The sequence below is a fragment of the Scyliorhinus canicula genome, chromosome 10 (genome assembly GCF_902713615.1).
Source record: "Scyliorhinus canicula chromosome 10, sScyCan1.1, whole genome shotgun sequence".
Lineage (NCBI taxonomy): Eukaryota > Metazoa > Chordata > Chondrichthyes > Carcharhiniformes > Scyliorhinidae > Scyliorhinus > Scyliorhinus canicula.
Window position 1 is genome coordinate 82,684,109 of NC_052155.1, and position 25,979 is coordinate 82,710,087.

Genomic DNA, 25,979 nt, shown 5'->3' on the forward strand with positions numbered 1-25,979 from the left:
GGCTAAACTTACAGCTGCTTCCAAGAGCCAGCAAAGATAGAGATTATTTCCTTTTGTGCTATATGATTTTATGATATAGTACTAAATATCCCACTGATTCAAACAAAAAACACAAACTCTCTTCCTAAAAATACTAATAAATACCGTTTCACACACATGGATTTATTGGTTTCAGTACAGGACTAGAAACAAAGTGAGAATTTTGTTCTTTTTTTCAAACTTACTTATTATTCTCTTTCTCTTCTGAATTCTTCTGCAATGCTTCTTTTTCCTTAGTCCGTTTCAGGATGTAAGCTTGCTGTTGCTCGACAACTTGTTGTTGTACTATTGGATAATCCTGCAGTGCCTGGAGCTGTTCAGAACGAGTGATTTCTTTTCCATCTAATGACTGAAGACCAAGAAGTAACAAGGGTACGGTGGTCAACCACAATCAGAGTCATATTTATTATTTTTTGTAAATGTGTAAGATCTAGCAACAGCATTCAAATTGTGTCAGAGGAAAATGCGACATTATTTGCATTTGGTAAAGTTTCTCTATTTGCAAATGATGTCTGAGTCAGATGCGTTTCCACCGTGTAGCGCTGGGCAGTGGGGAGGAGGGTTATGGTGTGGAAAACGGGGGAGTGGAACTTATTTTGCACAGTTTATGGATACAGTGGCGCATTTGCTTTCAGTTAGAAGCAATTTTTGTCACCCAGGTTTCTGAAACGTGACTCATGGGATTTACACATTGGAGCAAAAGGTAATTGGAGAGGCCAAGTACCCTTTTGGATTGCTTTAAAAGATTTAACCAAGTGTCTCAGAACTTCCACAAATTGTATGACAATTGGTGTCAATTGTGGTTGACACCAAGGGATTTGGAGATTGGGGCCTGTGGCCTTAGAAGGACAGCTATTTTTGGCCCTCCTGACTTGGGCACACAGGTGAGAGGAAGGAAAAAGTGCCAGAAAAGGGAACAGTGCACATTGTAGCAAAGAAGCTGCAAAATCGAAATGGTGCCTTCACACAGAACCCCCATAGAGGCATGCGAGCCTGAGCAACCAGAGAGAAGGAACAGGTCACGAGTTAGAGGCAGAGCAGCACGCACTAGGCAGGAGGAGAAGGAAACCAGGTTTTACTCTGAGGTAATGATCTAGCGACTGCAGAAGTCATATCTGGACATGACTGAAAACCGATGGTTAACCAAGGAATTGGACAGTGACATGTGTGCCATGGCCTAACATAGAAACTAGGAACAGGAGTAGGCCATTCATCTCGTCAAGCCTGTTCCACAACTAAATATGTTCATAGCTGATCTTCGATTTCAACTTTATACTCCAGCACTCTCTCCATACATCTTGGCACCTTTAGAGTCTAGTAATCTATCTATTTTCTTCTTAAATAGATTCAGTGGTTTGACCTCCACATCCTTCTGTGGTAGAGATTCGCTATTCTGAGTGAAGAAATTTCTTCTCATCTCAGGCCTAAATGGCCTAACCCATATCCTGAGACTGTGACCCCTTGTTCCAGACCCCCAACCAGAGGAAACAACATTCCTGTATCTAGTCTGTCTAGTTCTGTCGGAATTGTATAACGTTTAATTAGATCCCCTCTCATTCTTCTAAATTCCAGAGAATAGAGGCCCGATTGACCCAATCTCTCCTCTTATGACAATCCTGCCAACCCAGGAACCAGTCTGGTGAACTTTCACTGCACTCCCTCTATGGCAAGAATATCCTTTCTTGGACAAAGAAACCAAAACTGCACACAACACTCCAGATGTGGCCTCATCAAGGCCCTGTACAGCTGCTGTAAAACATCCTTGATCTTGTACTCAAGTCCTCATAAGATCTTGCACCATGGTATGCCAAGCTGCATGGCCAGCCAGTGGTACTAAAACTCAGTGGATCTGAATTTTTTAGATTTATTGCAGCAGGGGTCAGCCACAGATATCTGCAGCATCTCACACCAGCTGCATCAAGTGGAGGAACACATTAACTTCCCATCGGATGTGGTGGTGGAGTCACAGAGGGCCAAGGGGTTGTCAAATTAATAGACTTCCCTATGGACCGCACCCACATCACCATAAAGGCTCCAAGTCATCAACATGAAACCTCAAACAGGAAATCCTTCCACTCCCTGAATGTGTGACCACACCAAGCGTTCCTGCACTTACGAGCAGTTTCCTGGAAGCTGCCACAACTAATTTATCCTGAGGAATTTGCAAGTGCCTCAGCTTTTTCAAACACCAACACAGATCCATGGTTGGCTTCTGGGGGTCGAGGGTTGGGAGCTGCCTGATGACTTCCTTTATGGAGCCAGAATAGCATTATAAAACTGCCACATGATGATCCGCAATACAATAGAGCAGACTACTGACATCTCGAAAATGTGCATTGGCCATTCCGGTTATGCTCTACAATAGTCTCCTACAAGGGTATCAGGAATAGTAGTAGTGTGCTGTTTGCTACACAATATGGTGCAGTGAAGGAGCCTACAACCAGAGGGTAGAAAGTGGGGCCAACAACTATAACATCATGGGAAGAGGATGATGAAGATAAGGAGTAGAAGGAGGAGGCTCAAGTCCATATTCAGGGATCTGACAGAGGAAGAGGAAGAGAATGGAAATGGCAGACCAGCTGAGTGGCAGGTTCTTGTAGACATGGCTGATGCTTTGCAAGAGCCCACTATATCAAGAGAGCTAGTAGGAATGCACACTTTATTCCCTTGACCTTCAGATCTAATTGTACATGCCAACAGTGCGACAGTTACTGGATATTCTGCAGGGTGAAGCCGTAGCATTATTAGAACAACTCTTTCAATGGCCTTATCCACCCAACACCAGTGCCCAATTTCAGATGTTTGACATCTGCAACACCTTGGCATCTACCACCTAGAAGACAAAGGCTTCCAATGTCAATCAAATGTCCCCCTAGAGCGCAAATCAAAGTGTGCAGGGTAATATTTTTCTGAGTTGGATTGGTGAAGTCAAGGATTTTCCAGACACTGCATACCCATTTAGGAAGTGCAAATTTGGTCCTGATGCTTTAACATAGCTATATTTGAACAGTTGTGTGATCTCTGCTGTATGCTAAGCCCGACTCTAAGATGCACATTTAGTTCTTCATGGGGTGGGGTGAAAATTTAACCCTATTACCCTACCTTCAAATTGGACCTATTGCCTGACAACTATAGCTAATATATATGACCCCAATGTGTGTTTGGTCAAATACACCTCTACTTTATCCATACCCAAATAACACATGTAGGATCTGAAACGTTACTTCATGTGGGGATCCACATGAGTTAGGGGTCACCTTCATATGCAGGAAGAGACTTTAAAAACAGTTATACAATTCAGTCTCCCATGTCCCTCATCTCTCTAAATCTTAAATCTATTATCAAAAGGATTGTCGCATCACAGAAATACAAATGAAGCAGGACAATTCTAAAAGTAAAGACATTAAAAATCTTTGTACAACACATGAGGTGCAACACATGAGACGTGTATGCTATTTGAAGTCAGTGCAAAGCAAATACCATCTAACGTAGGATAGCAACTGCCTTCCCTTGTTAAGTATAACTTTTGTTGCTTGATAAATTTCTGAATAGCACTGCATCAAGTGTCTTCTTGTCTGAAATTGATCGCCTGGTCACTCAACCTCTTACAACAGCTAATATAGGTTGGCATCAACCCCAAACTTCCTGCTAAACAGGGAAGACCTGGTTAACTTGCCAGGTATTTGGGTGGGGGAGAAGGATGGGAGCAGATGACAATTTGGATCAATATGATCCAGATAGCCTCCAAATCCCTAGACAAGATTACATCAGTGGAAACAGCTCAAAGGTCGTTCATAGAATTCTTACAGTGCAGGAGGCGGCCATTCGGCCCATTGAGTCTTCACCGACCCTCTGAAAGAGCAGCTCACCTAGACCCAATCCACCACCCTATTCCTCTAACCCCATAACCCTACCTAACCTTTTGGACATTAAGGGGCAACTTAGCTTGGCAATCCACCTAGCCAGCACATCTTTGGACCATGGGAAGAAACCGGAGCACACGGAGGAAACTCCGTCAGACACGGGTAGAAAGTGGAAATACCACACAGTCACTCGAGATCAGAATTGAACCCGGGTCCCTGGCACTGTGAGGCAGCGGTGTTTAGATTGCAACTTGAACATATCATCCATGTCAAATTTCAACCATATTATCTATCTATTTGAGCCCAGAAGGTATTGTGAGGACCATGAAGAATCCAGCATGAGTTTGTAGTCAAACAGAAAGTAATTGTATTTACAACAATATGTACACAATATGTAGTTCACTCTAGCCAGTACCACATTGGCCAGCTCTATTTATACACCTGCAACTACTAGTGATTACCCTACCCCCTCATTGGGGGAAACTCATATTCCCCAAGAAACATGGGGTAACCAATTGTCCCCAGCAAATAAGGTCCAGGCAGGTTATAACAGGTACCTTAAATTTATAACAAAAGTAATTTAAAAGAACATTTCTGCAGGGGGAGACCTACTATATGAGGAAATGGGCAAAGAACTGGGCCCATAATCTGATGTTGGCCCTTTTATACAGCAAGCGGGGGGAGGGGGGGGAGAAGACACTTGACTCCACTCCCCATCATGCCCCACTACCATGTGCCAACCACCCCAAGGAAAATTCCAGAAGATACTTCTCTATAATGGCCAACTCTTTACGGTATGTGACATTTGTGGAATTAGCTCATTCTTCAAAAAGAGATGGTACAGACAGGATACTGAATGGCATTCTTCCAAACTGTGTGATGCTATACTTACATAATGTTGACAACAAAACCAATATACCATATAAGTTCTGTTAAACTGTTTAAACAAAATAATTCAATCCCATAGTTCTACAACCGCCTCCAGTTTCACAGACAGTTTAACTGCTTGAAGGAAATGCAATTTCACAAATCATAAACCATCTATAATCATATATATGCACTTTTAAAATTTCTCATTTCCAACCACATTCAGTCCATATCCACATTAAAGAATCCTAACCCTTCACATAGGCCATAAATGGTAATGAAAATGGAAATTTAGAATACCAGCATTTGCTGTTAGACATTCACTTGCTAACCTTGAGCTGTGGTATTGTGGCTATCACAAACTTCCTGTAACCACCAAAGTCACAACAGGGGTTTCCAACCAGAAAAAGCTCTTGTAGGTGAACATTATGCTTGAGTGACTTCACACTGGTCAGTTCGCCCACAAAGTTAACTGTAAGGTCAAGTTTCTTCAAAGATTCACAACCTGTTAAAGGAAGAAAGAGAAAATAATATCGCATTTGGAGAATGAGATATTTGTTCCAGAGGTTTTCATTTTTTTTTAAATGCAAGTTTCTCGTAAAAATATAAAACAGAATAAATATACTCAAAATAAAATGCACTCCTGTCATAAATAAGCCATAACAGCATTTTTTTTATTCTTTCATGGGATGTGGGCCTAGTTCTTGCCCACCCCTAATTAACCTCAAGGTGGTGATGGTGAGCTACATTCATGAATCTCTGCAGTCCATGTATTGTCAGTACACCCACAGTGCTGCCAGATAGACAGTTCTAGGATTTTGCAGCAGTGAAGGAACTACAATATATGTGCAAGTCAGGGTAAAATATGACTTGGAGGAGAATTTGCCTACATTGCAGGACATAGGGACAAAAGTAGGCCATTCTGCCTGTCACACATGCTCTGCTGTTCAATTAGATCAGGGTTGATCATCTACCTCAGTGCCACTTTCCCACGCTATCCCCAAATCCCTTGATATCATTAGTCTCCAGAAATCTATTGATTTCGGTCTTGAACATGCTGAATGGTTGAGCTCCTATTGCACACTGGGGAAGACAATTCCAAAGATTCACCACCCTCAACATTCGATTGCACAAATCCAATCATTAGCGAATGGAAATAGTAATGGAATGTATCACCAATTACTCAGAAAAAACAACCTCTTAATGGTTGGATTTTCTGGTCCGGTTTTGCGTTCCTTGGCGGCATAAGGTGGAGCCACGCAAAATCTTGCCATCGGCCAATGTTAGGCCATTTCCGATGCCGGAAAATATGCTGTTGGAGAGGGGGGTACTGGAAAATCCTGCCCGTTAACTGTGTTTCTCTCTCCACAGATTCTGCCAGACCTGCTGAGTTTATGAGCATTTTCTGTTTTAATACAGCAAATTACCTTGTATGCCATTCGGGAGCACTGGTAAAATTGAAGAATTGGGATCAAGAGGGGAATTTCTTCACTGGCTGGAGAAAGGATGGAATCATCTAATACAAATGGAAAGGGCAGTGGTGTCAGGAGCCAATCACCTTTGTCCCAGGACATCACTACGGAAATTCCTTTGGGCAGTGTACGAAGCTCAACCATCTTCAGCTGTTTCACCAATCACCTTCCTTCTATTCGAAGGTCAGAAGTGGGGTTGTTCGCTGATAATTGTCGTGTCCAATATCATTTGCAACTCCTCAGATACTGAAGCAATCCAGGCCTGCATGCAGGAAGACCCAGACAATAATCAAGCTTGTGCTGGAAGGACAAGAGTAGCAGGTACAGGGGAACAATATCACATGCAGTTTCTCCTCCAAGTCACATTCACCCTGACTAGGAAATTTATCACCATTGCTTCATTGTCACTGGATCAAAATCCTGGAACTTAGTACTGTGGATGTACCAACATCACAGGGATTGCAGCAGTTCAAGAAAGCACCTCTCAAAGGGAAATTAGGGATGGACAATAAATGCAGGTTAGAATTAGAACAGTACAGCACAGAACAGGCCCTTCAGCCCTCAATGTTGTGCCGAGCAATGATCACCCTACTCAAGCCTATACCAGTAACCCAACAACCCCCATTAACATTATTTTTTTTAGGACACTAAGGGCAATTTAGCCTGGCCAATCCACCTAACCCGCACATCTTTGGACTGTGGGAGGAAACCGGAGCACCCGGAGGAAACCCACGCACACACGGGGAGGACGTGCAGACTCCGCACAGACAGTGACCCAGCCGGGAATCGAACCGGGGACCCTGGAGCTGTGAAGCATTGATGCTAACCACCATGCTACCATGCTGCCCAAAGTCTTGCCAGTAATGTCCAAATCACATGACTGAATGGATACGCTTGTTCTTTTTGATCTATGTTAATGACCTGAACTCAAAGAGGCAGGGCCAAGATTCACAGTTTGTAAATGATCTGAAACGTGTAAATATAATAAACAATGAGAAGGAGAGTAATAGACTTTGTGAGGACAAAGACAGACGGTGTCCAGACACATGAAAGGTAGAATGTAACACACAGAAGTGATTACGTTTGGTAGAAGGGGTTGGAACATTTAAAACTATATTGTACAACCTTAAAGGAGCTGCAGGAATATAGAAACGTGTGGGTGTACTTACACAAGTCTTTGAAGGGTACAGGACAAGTTGGGAAGGCTATTAAAAAGGCATACAGGATCTTCGGCTTAATATATAGAGCTATAGAATACAAAATGCGCTGGTTAGATCCAGCTGGAATATTGTGGCCAGTATCGGCACCACACTTGAGGAAGGATGTCAAGCCGTGGAGAGAGCAGAGGAGATTTACTAGAATGGTCATAGGAGAAAGACTTGGAGAAATTGGATTTTTCTTCTTAGAACTGAGAACATTAAGAGGAGATTTGATACTGGTGTTCAAAAGGTTTTAACAAAAGTAAATGAGGACAAACTGTTTACAATGCAGAAGGGTCAGTAACCAGGGGACACAGACTTGTTTGGTGAACGATATAAGGTGAACCTTTTTATGCAGGGTGTGGCTGTTATCTGGATCGCACTGCAGCAGATTAAACAATTATTTTCAAGAGATAATCAGATCAATACGATGGAGAAAAAGCAGAGCAGGATAAATTTAAAACAAGAAAATGAACTAGAAATGTTCAGCAGATTCCAGCCCCGGCTGCCTGTGATCTTCCAGTCCCACTCAAAGTCAATGGATTTTTGGCTGGCCTGCCACATCCCCCCAGTGCAGATCACAACATGGAAGGGTCGGACAATCCCAGCCAGAGTTATCTTTCATATCTGTGACCTTTCGTTAGAAACGTAATAGGTGTTGAGCAAGTGAAAGCAGGGGGTAAAGGGTGAGAAAAAGAACACAAGTGAAGATCGGTGAATTCTGAAAGGAAACCAAAAGATGAGCTGGGTGCTGCTATCACAACGAAGCTTGCGGAAATACGGTGTCAGAAATCTCTTCCCATCCCTTCCAGAATTACAATAGAGTTCTCCTTGACCTCGCCTTTACCAGCTTCCGTATTCAAATAATCAGCCTCCGTTATTTTCACCTCCTGTAATGTGATGCTGCCACCAAACACATTTTCTCTTACCCTACTCTTTCCACATCCATTCTTCAGTCACCCCCAACAATCCCTCACCATTCTACAGCACTTTTCCTTACAAGTACAGCAGATGCAATAAACTGTCTTTTCCACCCTTCCTTCTCACTGTCTCCCAAAAACTATTTCCATGTGAAACAGTAACTTACTTGTATTTAGCATGCTGTAATCACTGCTCATGATTTGATTCACTTTATGTTGGGGAGATCAAATGCAAATTGGGTGACTGCTTTGCAGAACACCTGTGTTCAGTTAGCCGGTTTGTTCTCAAGTTGTCGATGGCCTGCCATTTTAATTCTCCAGTTGTTTCCACTCTGACCCTTCTATCCTCCGCCTAATGCAATGTTCAAATGAAACTCAGTGTAAGCTCAAGGAGCAGTACCTTAACTTTTGAATGGGCAATTATAGCCTTCTAGGTTCAAACATCAAGTTCAAAATTTTAGACAATAACCTAGTTTTGTTTCATGTTCATTGCAGAGGTTTTGTCTTCACTTGTTTCTCTCTTATGTTCTTATCTTTGCTTTCCAGCAACAGCTACGTATGATCCTGCCACTCACACCTCCTCAAGAGATATCTTTGGTTTCTTGCCCATTGACACTCCTCTTGGCCATGACATCTTTTGCTTTTCAATCTCTATAACCTGTGTCATGGGAGTGTCCCTTTAAGAAATGTTTTTCTGGTCCCACATGGCTTCAGTGATGTTATTATGTGAGTGGAGCTGGACTGTGGCTCTGTGAGTTTTTACTTTTGCTTTGGGTTTGGAGCTGGTTTGTGGCTCTGTGGGTTTTACTTTCGCTTTGAGTTTGGAATGGTTTTGAACTGCACAGGTTGAAAGAAGTGTCTCTCTATCTTCATTTTAAAAGCTGTTTCCAGACTACTTGATAACTTAAAAGAGATAACTGCTTTCTGGAAGGAATTCAAACCTGCTGTTTGCTAAGGGGTACAAAGTATCGCTAACATGTCTTATACCAGTAAGAGTGCCGGGCCATAGCCTTGAAAAGGGGTTTCTGGTTTTACTCGGATTTTGTTACTGAATTGGAACAGTTAAAGGGGGAATTCATTAAGGGTTATCCATAGATTACTGTAGCTATGTGGGGTCTTTATGTTTGTAGTTGCTAAAAATGCTTACTGTGTGTGTTTATACAAATGTTAACTAAATTCTTAGAATAAAGCTTGTTTATTTGATGAAAACGCCTAAGAACTCTGTTTAATAAGACCTGAAAGGCAGGCTCTTGTGCTCATCGTAACCAAAATCAATAAACAGTTCTAGGTCAGGTGAAATCCATAATATACTTTGGTGTTCTCTAAACCCTGATCCATAACACCCGTTACACTATCGTACAACCTTCCCTTATGTTTTTCCCACCCTCCCCATGTGCACTTCCTCAAAGCCTATTACATTTCTGACTTATTCCAGTTTTGATGAAAGGTCACAGACCTGAAGCGTCAACCCCTTGCTCTCTCTACATATGCTGCCCGACCTTTTGATTATTCCCAGTATTATCTTTCGTACATTTCCAGTATCTGGAGTATTATGTTTCTATGTTTTAGGGGAGGAGAAGAACTCTTTTAAAGAGCTAGCACCAACACGATGGGCCAAAGGTTTCCTTCTCTGCTTGTCTGATTCCAAGAATCACCATGGGCAATTTGGGATGGTCTAACCATCAAAGCCCACATCCCTTAAATCAATTTTGAAAACAACTTCTAAAACAGAGAATCTCCATCTTGAGGTGAACCCCAGGGCCCTATGGGCATCGACCGGGAGGAGAGGACAATGGATGCCAATTTAGATCCACCCTATGGAATGGCGACAGTGACCACCAACCCATTGCTGAGACCCAGCACCCCCCTCCCAACCCCGACAACGGCGCATCTCAGAGTCAGCACCGGAACAGGGTGGCACAACAGGGCATGTGCTGCCTGCAAGAGGGCCGATGCCCTCCAGCAGGGTTCCCAGAGGACGCTCACCAGGGGCATCAAAGACCACAGGAAGCAGTCGGCAGCAGGCTGCCTCCGCCTCGGATTTGCATCCCGGGGACACGCCTAGGCGTAGGGACCGAGCACAGAAGGCTAAGCAGGTAGAGGATCACTGAAAGGGCACTGGGAGATGGGGATTGGGGTAGTGGGGCAGAGTATGATAATGGAGGGGAGGGGGGGAGAGGGGGGAGAAGGTGAGGCAGAACTATTGGGGGATTGGGAGACATGTGTACAGCATTAAAAAACGTTGCACTTGAGAAATGTGATGCCTCTGGCACTTTCTTCCGCAATGCGGGCCGAACAGCAATCCCATGCCCCATCTCCCCGGGCATGGGAGTCCGGGACATCTCCGCATCGATCACCAGCCTCCATACTGGCATCATTAGCCGGGTCCTCAGCGGGTACCCGTTATCTCCCAAGAGTCAACCAGCCATCCTGGGGTGGTCCTCGAAAAGGCCGGGGATGACCGACTGTCCCAGGATATAGGTGTCATGCACATGTGTATGATCTTCACGTGGTGGTCACACACAGGCTGAATATTTAGGGAGTGGAACCCCTTTCTGTTGACGTAGGGCACTTCCAGACCGTCTGGTGAGTGCAAGGCAACATGTGTGCTATCCACTACCCCTTGGACCTGGGCCATCCCATCAATGGCAGAGAAATCCTGCTGCCCAGGCATTCTATTGGGCCTGCTCCATGTCAAAGTTTATATATTTATATACTTCTCTTCCCAGGCAAACAGGGCATCCATGTCCTCGCGGATGTCCTGGTGGGTTGTAGCTTGTGAGGTTCCGCACTCTCTTGGGATGATCCGGAGGTGTAGAGGTTCAGGACCACCGGGAGCGGGTGTCCTCCTCCTCCATGAGGTGCCATGGTGCTGTTGCACCGTCCCCTTGTTGAGGCGAGCCACCTGCTGCACACGCTGTACATCATCTTTCCAAAAGACCAGTGAAGCCTGTAAACCTTAAGTCGCATTGGGTTTCCTCTGAGCCCCTCCAGGGCCTGATGGGCAACCGGGTCCTCAGCGTGTACCCCTCATCTCGAAAGAGCCAACCGCAGGGTCCAGACTATAATCCACCCCGTGTACCATGTGTAAGGAATTGCAGAGGGTGTGAGACTGACAACCACCGAGGCCTTCCACGCCGGGACCCTCCATTCCCACTTGTTCCCTCCCTCCCGCATCAGCCCACCCCCGCCCCCACAACATCCCTACACACCCCTTGTCGCTCTACATGCCATGCCCATGCATACCCGACCGTAATGTGGGCCCCCACTAACCGGGCCTCACATCCTGTACCCCAGACACCTGCACGTAACATTATCTGGGCTGGGTGCTGGTCCCCTCCCTGTTTCACACACCCACCTTCTGGATGCCGGAATGGCCCCCAGTGCTGGGGCCCAGCCCTTGTGTGTTCAGATGTTGGCCGCTGCATCCAAGGTGTTGCCTCCCACAGTGCTCAGGCAGTGTGCAGTCATCGCGGTCTGATTAGAATGCTAGGCAATAACCCCCACATGCTACATGATATGCTTACCCTCGGGGATCCACTTGGGAGGGAGCTGTGAAGTGCTCACTTAACTATGATTGCTAATTCCCAATTGAACAGAAGCCTCTACAGTCAGTGAGAATTCTGGGTGGCCGGTGGGGCACACATGCAGGGACTGGGGTTGCCCTGGAACACACAATGCAGCAGATGGCATGATGGACCCGCGGGCACTGTGACATCCATTTCCCCCTCCACCCCCGCCCCCACCCCCACCACCGATGGTGGCCCACCCAGACTGAAACCAACAACCTGGGAGCTCTCCCCTTCCCCCTGCCAAAGACCGGGGCAGCAACCCCAGTGGCCCTGGGCTCATTGTTCAGGAGCAAAGATGGCTGGCCGCCTCCTTGTTTCATGTTTTTAAAAAGGAGTACTAATTGGCTCTTGTGTAACCATTTGCTGGGGAGGCGGACTAGATCACGGGGGGGCATTAGATAGGGGGATGTTCCTGTAATTGTTTGGAGATTGGCCTTAAGTGGTGATAACTGGTTTCTCTCCACACCATGACGGGTTCCTGGTTTCGACAACAGGAGTGGGCTGGTTGGATCGCAAACCAATCGGCGTGGTGCGGTTCTCATTTTTGGCCTCTCCTGCGATCTAACGGCTTTGTCGCACTCTCGCTTAAGCGCACACAGCCATTAAATCGCACCCTAATTCTCTACTAGTCCTTCCCGAGACTCATTTCATTCTCTTACGTTTTCAATTTGATTTTTACTTACTCTTTTTCTTCTGTCTCCCTGCTATTTGTATTTACATTTATTTTCCCTAAGTTATGTCTTGGTTAGACTTGGAAGGCTACAGGGATGAGAAGGGATGTAAATGTCCGAAAAGTGGAAGAACCCATCTGACAAAATAGAATTCAGAACCACCACTTTCAGGTCTGGATGGGTCACATCGTCAATTTGACATAGATTAGGAAGGAACATTTTTACAAATTAAAGTAGATTTACGAGAATTAGGATTTAGTTATGTGAAGAGATTAAAGAAATTCACATTGTTCTCTTTAAAACAGAAAAAATTGAAGAGAAATTTGATAGTGATGTTCAAAACCTTGAAAGGTTTTGATAAGATTAAAGGCAAAACTGTTTGCAGTGCCAGAAGGGTCAGTAAACAGAGGGCACAGATATGATATGATCGTCAATATATTTTTAAAAAAGATTTTCAGGTAGACAATTCATTAAATGATAAGTACATTTAAATATATGTTCGGATCAACTTACCGTCTAAATTTTCTATTCGTTCAATGTTGTTCAATGCCAGATTGAGGTATTCCAGTTTTTTCAGTCTCCCAACATTTTCTGTAAAACAAATGAAACCTCAAAAAATAAACAGTCAATTGAGCCAACAATCAAACTTCAAACTGAAACATACATCAACAGGTTAAAGATAGTCAGTACGGCTCAGATTTTGCAATAGAAGGTAAAGCTAAGAACACTCACTATTATTGAATAAATCAGACGTCAAATTTATGCATCTGCACACACAGTTGAACAGAGATATCAGAAAGGTGATGTAAATGTTGCCCTGCTCCTCTGCAAATTTCAGACTAATAACATCTCAAGAGACTCGGCATTCAAATACATAAAGGCTGTGAATTTGCACACTTACCCACCAAATAACCACTAAAGACATCAGAAAAAGTTAGGGCTTATCAATTAAAGTGTAAGTATATTTTTAATGATCTAATAAGTTTTAACTCATGCCAAACAACATCTCTGACGTTAAAAATTTGTTTACTAAAAGTGTGGAGAGTCTGAATACAAAAATGTCAAAGTGCTTGTATTTCCTTATATAACTAATGCAGGGATTGACCATCATTTCAATGCCTCCTATTGATCCTTTCGGCTCAGAAGCCTGCATCTGCCCTTAATTGGAGAGGGTCCTTAAGGTGGCCACTTATTTGGCAGCCTCCTCTAAAATCATTGTGTAGTCATGTTTGTTCGTCTTTGGAACAAGGTCATTTTAAGAGTTTGATCACATGACATACCAATGACGTCATCGACAGTTTGGGTTGACGAACAGTCACTCTATTCTCGCAGCCTGTGAGTAAACACTTCCAATAAAGCTCTGTTTGTTGGCACCTCTGTGGTCTACAGCCAATCCTTTAAAAATACCACAAAGAAAAATGGTGACGAGGAGTTCAGAATCCACACTGCAAGCACCCAAAGAAGAACTGTAAGAAAAATCGTCCATCTATGCTGCAGCCATGCAAAACGGATGAAGAGACTCAAACGTTTGCAACACCAAAGTTGGCAGTGGATCAAAGTTGACTCCTCAGATAATGAAGCCGTCCATGTCCAAATGCAACAAGACCTGGACAATATCCAGGCTTGAGCTGGCAAGTTACATTCGTACCGTACAAGTGCCAGGAAATGACTATCTCCTACAAGAAAGGATCTAACCACCGCCCCTTGACATTCAATGGCATTACCATTGCTGAATCCCCCACAATCAATATCCTGGGGGTTACCACTGATCAGAAACTGAACTGGACAAGCCATATTAATACTGTGGCTACCAAGACAGGTCAAAGGCTAGGAATCGTACGGCGAGTAACTCACTTCCTGACCCCTCCCCCAAGCCTGTCCGACATCTACAAAGCACAAGTCAGGAGTGTAATGGAATACTCACCACTTGCCTGGACGTGTGCAACTCCAACAAAACTCAAGAAGCTCAACACCACCCAGGACAAAGCAGCCCACTTGATTGCTCCCCCTTCCACAAACGTTCAAACACTCCACCATTGACGAACAGTGGTAGCCATGTGTACCATCTACAAGATACACTGCACTAAGGTTCATCAGATAATACCTTCCAAACCCGTGACCACTACCATCTAGAAGGACAAGAGCAGCAGATACCTGGGAACCCCACCACTTGGAGATTCCCCTCCAAATCACTCATCTCCCCGACTTGGAAATATATTGCCGTTCCTTCGCTGCCACTGCGGCAACATCCTGGAACTCTCTTCCTAACAGCACAGTGAGTCAAGAACTGCAGCGGTTCAAGAAGGCAACTCACCACCACCTTCTGAAGGGCAACTAAGGATGGGCATAAATGCTGGCCTAACCAGTGACACCCACATCCCGTAAATGATTTTTTTTTAAATGGACGGGTGCAGAATAATAGAATTTAAAATTCATGAATGATTGTCCAGGAGTCTGAAGTATAAAGGCCTGGCAGCAATGAGATCTCGGGATGATGCAGCCGGAGTAGGAACGGTGCCTCTTAGTCTTGCCTACCTCTGATTCGGAGGGTAATTGTGCCCTTTAAAATTCCTGAAACTCATGGCCATCATAAAGTCAGCAGTTCACATTCTCAAAGTCAAGGATATGGGTGAATGTTTCAAAGATAAAAGGTTAGATGCAGGAAATCGAGAGGGAATGTGTAAGTATAATTGACAGACCCCAAGGCACCTGCCATGGAGGGTGCATTAGTCCTAAAGTTTTACATAAGTATCCAGCAACTCTGCCCATGAGGGATGGGCAACCATTAAAACAGTCTGTCAGAATCCCTGGTGATGTATATTTTAAGGGAGAGGAATACAAATTGGGAGGCCACAAGTGACTCTAAAGGGTCGAAGGCACTGACCAGGGCCAGTTAAGTAACGAAGTGGGAAGGGCACCAGACATGAGTGAGCGCTAGCCACCGGATAAGGTGCAGGAATGACTGCTTCCAGGACTGGGAGGATAAAGGGTGAGGGAAGAGTCTGAAGATAACTGCCTGAGACACCAACCGGACTGTCCCTCTCATTCCTCGCAGCTTTGAGAGATATCAAAATGGATTGAGTGGAGCTGACTATTCTTCTCATCAGAGCACTGGAGAAGCACAGACTCCAGCAGCAACGACCGGCCACACCCAGGGAGAACCCATCATCAGGAGGCCAGGGGGCCACAGGCAAGTTCAAAGGCAGGATGCACTACGAGAGATGACCAGGGGATTCACAGGCAAAGAAGGAGATGGGACCCGGGTGTCCTTCATGGAGTTGTCAGATAACATGTCCCGCAGGAAACACCGCCTCAACAGGGACACGGTGCGGCACCTGTGTGACATTCTAGCCAACTTGGCACCACGTGGACGGGGAAAGCACCCATCTGATGTGGGCATTAAGGGGAAGGCAGCCCTAAACTTCTACGCTACAAGATTGCTCCAGGGCACAACGGGTGACCCACGTGGCATCTTGCAGTCATCCAGACACAAATGCATCCATAAGGTCACGGATGTGCTCTATGCCAGGGCATTGGACTACATAAATTTCATCATGGACTCGGCCTATCAGGACAGGAAGGGTTGCGAGATTCTGGACCATAGTTGGACTGTCTCAGGTGCAAGGGGCCATCAATGGTGCTCACGTGGCTCTTCGTGCCCCGTAGCATCAGGGAGTCCTTTATTAACAGGAAAACGTTCCACTCCCTTAATGTCCAGATGAGTACATGCACGTGTGGGCACATTTTCTGGGGAGCATGCATGATAACATCATCCTTGGGCAGTCTCAAATCCCTGGGATTAGCTAGTGTTATCCCAGGCTGCAGGGATGGCTTGTTGGGGACAAGGGATATCCGCTGAGGTCATGGCTGATAACGCCAGTGTGGAGGCCTGAGACCGATGTAGAGGACCGGTACAAAGCTCACAATGCTACCCAGTCTGTGAGTGGTGCACTGGGCTTCTGAAGATGCGATTGTGCTGCCCTGACAGGTCCGGTGAGCCCTGCAGTAGAGTCCTGATGTGAAGGCTATGGGACTCCTCCATTTGGCCTATGGGACTCCTCCATTCGGTAAACCAGGTATTCCCAGATCTGCAGTTGCATCTTCAGCAGCCCAATGAGGAGGGCTGGGGGTGTGATTTGAGGTTGCTGGTGGGAGGTGCTGGGAACCTGCAAGGAGGAAGCATGTGGGTTCAAGATGATATTCCGGGGATTGACGGAAGGGTGGAGGGATTGACGGAAGGGTCGGGTGTCAAGGAGAGATAGGGGACAATTAACCTTGCTGACATTGGGAGGTCATTCATTTTTTTCTACATTGACTCCTGTCCTCTTAGGCTCCTGGTACTGACCAGTGTGGTCACCATCTATTAGGTGGGATTGGTGACCTTGCTGAGGGGCATCCTGCCAACATGTGGGTAAATTGTGGCCTGCCCCAACTCTAAAGCATCAGGCAATCAAGTCAGGGGCCCCTCTGAAAATCTGGGAGTTGATCTTCTCGCTGCCATCCTCCTGGATTGACTGTGAGCAACTGCTGTGGAGCCGTTTAAATGGACCCTTGATGGCAGTGCTCAGATGATCCCCAGTTCAGGTGAATCAGACAGTGTTGCGGCTCAGACATGGTGTTTTTCAGGTGAGGACATTTTTTTATACAAAGTACCTGAAGATTGCAATCCAGATCGCAACGCTGTGGTTTTGGTGCCGAAAATACAATTTTTCAAGGAAATTCCACTCAAGATTGGGTTGAGAGAGAGAAACTTTTTTCCAGCGGTGAAGGATGTCTCGAACATGGAGGCATATCAGAACCAGGCCATTCAGCAGAAAAGTTAGGAAACATTTCTTCACACAAAGGATAGTAGAAATGTGAAACTACAAAAAGAACTGGATTCTAGCTGAATTAATCATTTAAAAATCTGAGACGATAGATTTTGGCCAACAAACGATATCAAAGGACATGGAGCTAAGCTGGGTTAATGAAGTTAAGACACAGATCAGGCATGATCTAACTGAATGATGGTATGGGCTCGAGAGCAGAGTGTCTGCATACCACCAGAATTTTATAAATAACAACTCCAGCCACTGGAAGATATTTTTACAAATAAATAAATACAGGCTATTTGAAAAAGTGAACAAATTGTAAAGACTTGGCACAGAGAGTTCCTACACAGCTTACCTAGCTCAGTTGGTAGACAATGGGACTCACAATCACCAAATCATTCATTGCATGATTTTTAAAATTTATTTTTCAATATTTATTTTATTGATTTCTACCAATGATGACATTCCACAGTAAAGAGCACTGATAGGTTACTCCCAGGCATTTTGTATTCACTACATGAACAGCTATTTTAAATATTTAATCTCATATTAAAATGTATTGATGATTTTCTTTCTGGTGGGTGGTTGGGTGGGGGGGGGCGAAAGAGAGGTGAGGAGTGGTGTAGTAGGCGGCGAGAAAAATATCTCTCTATTCAATGGCACTTTTCTGAGGCCGTACTCAGAGGGATCTCCTTGGAGGCACCATATTGTCTGGCTGCTAAGTTTTTTCTCCTCCCCACTCCTATTTCTGGTCCCCCACCTCATCCCCCCAACCTTGGCGAGGCCCCGGGAACCGCACCCCCATCTCTTACCCCGCCTCTATTTGGTCAGGTCCCCTGGGCCCGATCCCTGGCAAACCAACCTAGCACCTGGGCACCCTGGCATTACCAGCCTGGAACCATGGCAGTGCCCCGCCAGCCTGGCAGTGCCTCTCAGGCACCCTCAGTCTAGGGACCTCACTACCTCACTATTGGGCGGCCTGCTCAAGATGGCAGACAGATATTGGTATTCCCCCAGGAATCCCTCGTATTCCATGCCATGCATGAATTGCATCCCGCTTTACGACCGTAAGGAGATAGTAAAACAAGTACAGTTCAGATCCGGCGGAAGAACATAAGCAAGATTCTCCGTTTTAGCGACGAAGTGTTGATGCCAACGGAGCATGTGTGGTCTTTTACCACCAAAGTTTCTGTGTGAAACCCTCACCGATTCCGGGAGATACTCTCAGCTCCCATGCCGTAAACGGCCAGAGAATGGCCAGGTCCCTGGCCGCACATTTGCATGGCTGACGACCTGCAGCGATCGGGGTCATACAACATGGTACCGGCCATAGGCTGGCCCGACTCACCATCCGCAACCCCACAGCCCACTACCTGGCCACCGCCCACCAGTCCCCCCAGCCCTCACGGAAGCCCCCCTGGCCAGCGGCACGGATCCCAGCCGAATGTGGTGCTGGACACAGTCTGCAGCCGCCACGCTAGGTTCCTGCACGGCTGAGACCATACACGTCCTGCGCCGTCAGGAACTCGGCCCATCGGGGGCGGAGCATCATGGGAGGGCCAGCCAATGATGCGCCAATGCCATTTCAACTGCGCGCGACACGATAACGCTATTTCCGAGGGGGCAGAGCATGGCTGACCGCCGTTAAACTGGCGGCGGAGTCGATTCTCCACCCGATCGTCGATTATGCTATCAGCGTCGGGCAATGGAGAATCCAACCCCATAAATCTCCCAAATGGACAACACAGTCCACAATATTTTGGCCTTAACTGCTTTCTGTGATAGCTAATTCCACTGGAACACCACTCTCTGGGTGAAGACATTTCTCTTCATCTCAGTTTTAAAAGGTTTACCCCATATCTTTAGACCATTGGAAACATGCTGCATCTACCTTGTCCTATTAGAATTTTATAGGTTTCTATGCGATTCCCTCCTCATTCTTCTGAACTCCAGTGATATAATCCTAACAGACAAAATCTCCCCTTATACATGGGTCCCACCATTCCAGGAATTAGTCTGGTGAACATTTTCTGCACTCCCTCGAGAGCAAGAACATCCTTCCTCAGATGACAAGACCAAAACTGCACACAATATTCCAGGTGTGGCCTCACCAGGCCCTGTAAAATTGTAGCAAGATATCTCTGCTCCTATATTCTGGATTCTGTCTGGGGTGGACCATTTAAGTTATGAAGTGAGGTTGGACAGGCTTGGGTTGTTTTTGTTGGAGCAGAGAAAATTGAGGGGCAACCTGATCGAGGTATACAAAATTATGAGGGGCCTGGACAGGGTGGACAGGGAGCAGCTGTTCAAGGTCAGGGGCAGGAGGTTTTGGGGAGATTTGAGGAAAAACCTTTGTACCCAGAGGGTGGTGACGGACTGGAATGCACAGCCTGGGAGGGTGGTAGAGTCGGGTAGTACCTTAATGCGCACTTGGTACATCATAACATTCAAGATATGGGTCCAGCACTGATCCCTGCAGTACCAACTAGCCTGCCATTCGAAAAAAGACCAGTTTATTCCTACTCTTTGTTTCCTGTCTGCCAACAAGTTTTCTAACCCTCACAATACATTACCCTCAAACACCATTCAACGGGTCGTTATTCAGCCTGCAATCCTTCAAACACTCCACAGCATTCTCAAAGGGAAATAAGCGTATGATATGTATGGTAACGACTGCCAGATTATTGGTTGTATTATCATAATTTTAGCAATGCTAGTTCACAACTGAAATGTCAATAATTTGTATTCAAGACTGCCATTTATAACCTGTCACAGATGCAAGCAGCTTGATGAAAGTGTACAACAGAAACTGGAAGGGTTGAGTTTGATCACCCTCTGGTGGCAAAAAGTAGAACAGAAATTAATAGAATTTTTAAGTACAACTAGTGATAGAAGTCCAAAGGTTCAGAATTCAATTTGAATATTTTGTTGACGTGGAATACTCCAGTGTTGGATTCTCCTTTCACACCGGCAGTGCCCACGGGTGTCCCAGCAGCAGTGATGGCTGCAATTGAAAATCCCATTGACAAGCGGCGGGAGCAGAGAATCCCACACCAGCGAATGGCACACTGCCAAGAAACGCGCGGTTCCTCCAGTTCAAAAAAACTCTTTGCTGTCACTCACGCAACGTCAAATTCATGTTTTAACTGTTCCTTTTATTCCATAGACTTCAAATTTGCTGGAAAGCTTAATATGTGGCACTTTATCAAATGCCTTTTGGAAGTTCATGCACAGGTGGTGAGCAGCTCTTGCAGTCCCAGCAGACAGTTGTGGGTACTGCCAGGACAGCAAATAGACGCAGGACAAAGGCTTTACTGGATCCTGGACTCAAAGTCAGAGGCTTTAGGAAGGAATTATCAGTCACCTTAGAGAGGGGTGAGGTGGTTGTGTGGATTTAGCAGTGTGGACAGGGAGGAAGGAAGGGGTGGGTACTATCTCCGGGAAAGTGCACCAATGCAGAAAGGGCAGCCACCCCCAAAGCTATACCCCCCTTCCTTCCCCACTGCTTGAAAAAACTTCTCTGAAAGAATGGGTTGCCCACTCCCACCTGCCAGTCCATGCCAACAGCATTATGGTATGGGCAGTATGTTAACTTGGGGACCACAAAGGAGGTCGTCAAGTTCAATGTTGAAAAGAAGGAACTTTTTAATACAAATAAATAACTAAGTTTAACAATAACAGTAACTCAGCAGACCAGTAGTAACAGCAATAACTATGGGAAAAGGAGCACTAGTAAAACAGGACTTGCATACAGCTCACCTTTTTGTAGACTGGAAAACCTGCCAAAGCCCGCACATTATCGGAACCCTCAACCGATGTCAGTAAAACAATTACATAGAAGAAAGACCTATAAGAACATTCTGTACTCAAAATGACACTCTGTAACAGGCAGCCTAATATTGGGTCAATTTGCTTGTAAACAAACTCAATTGACCCTTATTATTTATTTACATTTGGTGGATGGGCTTCTAATTCCGGTGCCTACTCAACCCCCGTATTGTTGGGGAAATGTCGGTGAGCTAGCCACCTCTCACAGTTTACAAGGACCCTCGCCGAATACATATGGCAGTAGCCATAAAAGTGGGTGAAGAGAAAGGACATCTTAGTGAAATTGTAACGTTATGCCAACAATTGTTTGTTTTGTATCGCATCTTTACACACACACTTTTTCCCTTTGGCGTATAGTGGGCAGGCTGATGATTAACCTGTTTGAATTGCATCATGAATGCTACTTGAGTGGCCAACAAGTTCTGGAATGGGATGTAAACCTGGAACTTCTGGCTCAGAGGCAGGAGTTCTATCTACTGAGCATCAAGACCCCCAATGCCTACAGTTGATCAGCATAAGAAATGAAATCGAGATGACATACTTCAATGGCTCATAAAATATCTAAAAAAAAAGAAAAAAATTGCTTTATATCATGCCTTTCATGAATTCAAGACATTCCAATTTTCTTCACAGGATAATGAATTACTTTTGAAAGGTAGGTATTATTGCAATGTAGGGACATGATACAACAGATCCGTTGAATATTTCCAAGGCTGTCTGAGTCAATTCAACCTTGGCTGATAGTATTCTCAGCTGAGGCAGAAGGCTATGGGTTCAATCCCACCCTAGGAATTGAACACATGATCTAAGTTCACACTTCAATGCCATACCGACAGAATGCTACATTGTCAGAGGTGACATCTTTCAGGTGCCAGGTTAAACAGAGGTCCTGTCAGTTGTACAATGTACAAAGCAAAGGAGAGCTCTTCCAGGCTCCAGACCAATGTTTTTTCTTCAACCACCACTAAGAAATAGATGAGCTGGTCATTTATTTTGTTTACATTTATGGGAATTTGCTGTGTACCAATTGGCTGTCATGTTTCACACATGATAAAAGTAACAACACTTTGTGTGGTGGGTGGTTTGGGATACCCTGAGGTTGTGACAAGCACTCTGTAAAGTCAGATTGTTTCTTTCTAAATTATCGACTTGGTTGATACTCACAGCCACAGATTCCAGTTGAAAGAGTTGATTAGGTTCTGGTGCATTACAAACAAGAGAATGCAAAATAGGCATTCTGTTACCTTGCAATACTGGCGAGTGACATTTTGTTGAGTATATCCAAGATTGTGATGATCAAGGGATGACTGTGCAAGAACACAGGCTTGAGGGAGAAGATCAGCCATAATCGTATTGAATAGTGGAGCAGACTCAAAAGGTCTACTCCTGCTCCTATGTCTTCTGATCTAATCACCAAAGGAGCTGTAACCATCAGATCTGATAAAGAGTGATTAAACAGCCGCTCTTTGAAACATAGAATAGTTACAGCACAGAAAAAGGCAGCCATTTGTCCCATCATGTTTGTGCTGGCCCTCTGAAGAAGCAATTCACCTGGTGCCGCTTCCTTATCTTTTCCCATAGTCCTGCAAACTTTTCCTTTTCTGAATGATTTGTATAAATACTTATTTTTAACTTTATTATTCATTTCCTTTTCATTTCATTCATCTTTAACATATGCCAGAATGTTATTGCCAATAGGATATATGCCAAGTTTTCACTCAAGAATGCAAAAAAAAACCCTCTACCACAGCAATGACATATTGATACTGAAACTAGCCTGTCAAAGAACAGTAGATGATGTACAAGGCATTTTTGTATGCACATGTGAAAGGCATGCTTTTCCATGCCTGCATATTTGAGTGTAACGAGATCTTTCCTGTAGGTGGGTATTGTCAAAATGCATTGACAAAATCTGGCTGAAAACAGGTTTATCAATAAAACAGATGTTGCAGCCCTTTTTTATTTATTTCTGGAGATACTTAAACGTGGTCAATTCAGCCAACAGCATATTATCAGAACCCGTTTCTTCTATTTAAATGGCTACTCTTTGCAGAGGAAGACTGGTGTGAATTTATCCTGTTAATTTAAAATGATGGTTAAACTGTCCTGCAACTAGTAAGTTTATTTAACACTGACAAATAAAAAGTTGTTACTCACTATTATATATTTTCCGCAAATTTGATTGCACTTACCAATCTTAGGAATCAAGTTATTTTGAAAGTAGAGAATTTTCAGATCTCTGCACCATTTGTCAATGTATTCAATTCTCTCTATTTCTTGCTGATGTAATGAAATTTCTTCGAGTGAAAATATCTCGCAGTTATTATGTTCTGCTCGTTGCCTTATCAAACTTTCAGTAACTGTAGGACAACAAAATCAATGAGGTAAGTGGGCAACATGGAAGCTCAAACACCTTCTTGTTTTCCAATAACTATCAGCTGAAGCATTTCAGTAAAGAAACTAAATCTGACATAGATTGCACTCTGAGGATGATGAGGTTTCAGGTTTGATATCACTTAACAATAGGAACTTCATGGAGTTATCTTCTTCAGTTCAGAGGACTTTTTATCAAAAGGTATCATAAGGTATTCTGATGCTGAGTGTGTTTGGTATCACTGAACATTGGGATTGTACATTTAGCAATGACTTTACTGTTTTCAGACGGAGCATTGACCAGTTATCACGCTGATTCCATTCTCTCTGCTCCAACTCTCAGCCGCCTGCTAACCCGTCCAAGTCTCAGGGAAATTAGCTGAGAAGAGGCTGACAAAGATCAACCCCAACCCCTGACCATCGCCTGGTTCAAGCGCCTGAGCGGCCGCTGCCCGACCACTGGGTGCCTGGTAGATGAGTTCATCACCGAGTGTCCCCAACCGCTTTACCCCGGCTGCGGCCCGGTCGCTGCCACCCTACTCGGAAAGCTGGACTCAGCGGGGGGAGCGGGAAGATAAACACCGGAGCTGCTGGACATCAGCTCCGAGGCCTCGGGCCGGCTCTTTGAATTCGGAGGCACTCACTTCGCACCATCTCAGCTTCTCACTGAACTCTGGCAGCTCGGAGATGGCAGCGCCGCTGTAACCCTGGAAACCGACAGCCCCGTCCCCTGTAACCCTGGAAACTGACAGCCCCGCCCCTGTAACCCTGGAAACTGACAGCCCCGCCCATGTAACCCTGGAAACTGACAGCCCCGCCCCTGTAACCCTGGAAACTGACAGCCCCGCCCCTGTAACCCTGGAAACTGACAGCCCCGCCCCTGTAACTCTGAAACTGACACCCCCTGTAACCATGGAAACCGCTAACTCCGCGCCTGTAACCATGAAAACTGACAGTCCCGCCCCCTGTAATCCTGGAAACTGACAGCTCCGCCCCTGTAACCATGGAAACTGACACCCCCTGTAAACATGGAAACCGCCAGCTCCGCCCCTGTAACCATGGAAACTGACAGTCCCGCTTCTGCAACCATGGAAACTGACTACCGCGCCCCCTGTAATCTTGGAAAATGACAGTCCCGCCTCCTGTAACCATGGAAACTGACAGCCACGCCCTCTGTAACCGTGGGAACTGATAGGCCGCCCCGGTAACTGACAGACAGTCCCGCCCCCCATAACCCTCTGGAAACTGACACCAGTTGCGCAAATTAACATTGAGGGGAGGAGATATTAACGATTTTAGCTGGCATGAAAATGGATAAATCCCCAAGCTGCTGGAAGGCAAGGGAGGAGATTGAAGAGGCACTAACAATAATATTCAAATCTTCTCTGGTCACAGGAGAGCTGCTGGAGGAGTGGAGGTCATTGTTATGTTTGGTCCTTTGTACTTTACAAAGAAATCCACCAAACACTTCGATTTGTCCAAACCAGAATATTTTATTGAGTGTGTGATAAGTTGGCAATCTGATACAGAGCATGTTATCATGGGGTCTGCTAACTACTTCTCTGGAACTTGCAGTGAGCACTGACTATTCACATGTATGTCTTATTACCCTCTCAATGTTCTCCAGTCCATGGTCAGATGTGTGATGCGACCATCAATTCACTCGGAGACTCGAGTCGAAGTAAACAGTGGTTTTAATCAGCTTACAACTTTGCCTGCCTGCGACTGGTACATTACTGAAGGTGGTCCCGCAGGTCAGCTGCTGTTATACTTCCTATAAGGGGCGAGGCCATGGGCGGAGCCCGTACATGCTCCACATCTCCCCCTGTGGGTGAAGCCACACAGTGGCCCATAGATGGAGCCCACAGGGTTAATGGCATGGCATAATGCAACACAGTATACGGGTGAATTATTAGTGCTTATACATTCACCACAATGTGGTTCCCTTTATATCTGAGTCACAGGTCACATGACCTTGGTCAAAAGACTGCATGGTGTATCTGTATCACCACCTGCTGGTTGGAGGTTGTACAGCATCCAACATTGATATAGCCCATAGGCATATCACCACAGATTGCAAATGTGATGCGACTATTCAAGAATGGAAGTAGGGACAAACCAGGAAATTACAGGTGAGTGAGTTTAACTTTAGGTGATTTTGAAACTATTAGAAACAATTCTGTGGAACAGAATTAATCTCTACTTGAGGCAAGGATCAATCAAGGATAGTTAGCATGGCTTTGTCAAAGGGAGATCATGCATTGAATTCCACATTTTTGGGATTCTCCGTTATGCCGGCAGCGCACCCATGCTCTGGGATTTCCCGACAGTGTGGGGCTACCCATAATGGGAAATCCCATTGGC

At 45.2% G+C, this 25,979-nt stretch overlaps 1 protein-coding gene across 8 annotated transcripts in view; it reads right to left on the reverse strand.

Moving 5' to 3' along the window:
* The window catches only part of lrrc6 (leucine rich repeat containing 6), a 159,634-nt gene extending 135,288 nt beyond the window's left edge, over nucleotides 1–24,346 (reverse strand). For 7 of the 8 annotated variants that reach the window (XR_005462052.1, XR_005462051.1, XR_005462054.1 and 4 more), the window contains exons 1-5: nucleotides 24,260–24,346; nucleotides 23,435–23,602; nucleotides 13,117–13,194; nucleotides 5,102–5,274; nucleotides 225–388 (exon numbers count right to left, since the gene is read on the reverse strand). Coding sequence is in view for 4 of the 8 variants with exons in the window: in XM_038809249.1 (XP_038665177.1) it covers nucleotides 225–388; nucleotides 5,102–5,274; nucleotides 13,117–13,194; nucleotides 23,435–23,602; nucleotides 24,260–24,269 (593 nt within the window). In the remaining 4 variants the exon portion in view is untranslated. Of the gene's footprint in view, nucleotides 1–224; nucleotides 389–5,101; nucleotides 5,275–8,527; nucleotides 8,713–13,116; nucleotides 13,197–23,434; nucleotides 23,603–24,259 lie in introns of those variants that run through there. The other variant, XM_038809250.1, reaches the window with a different exon arrangement.
* Between the last annotated feature and the right edge of the window lie 1,633 nt (nucleotides 24,347–25,979).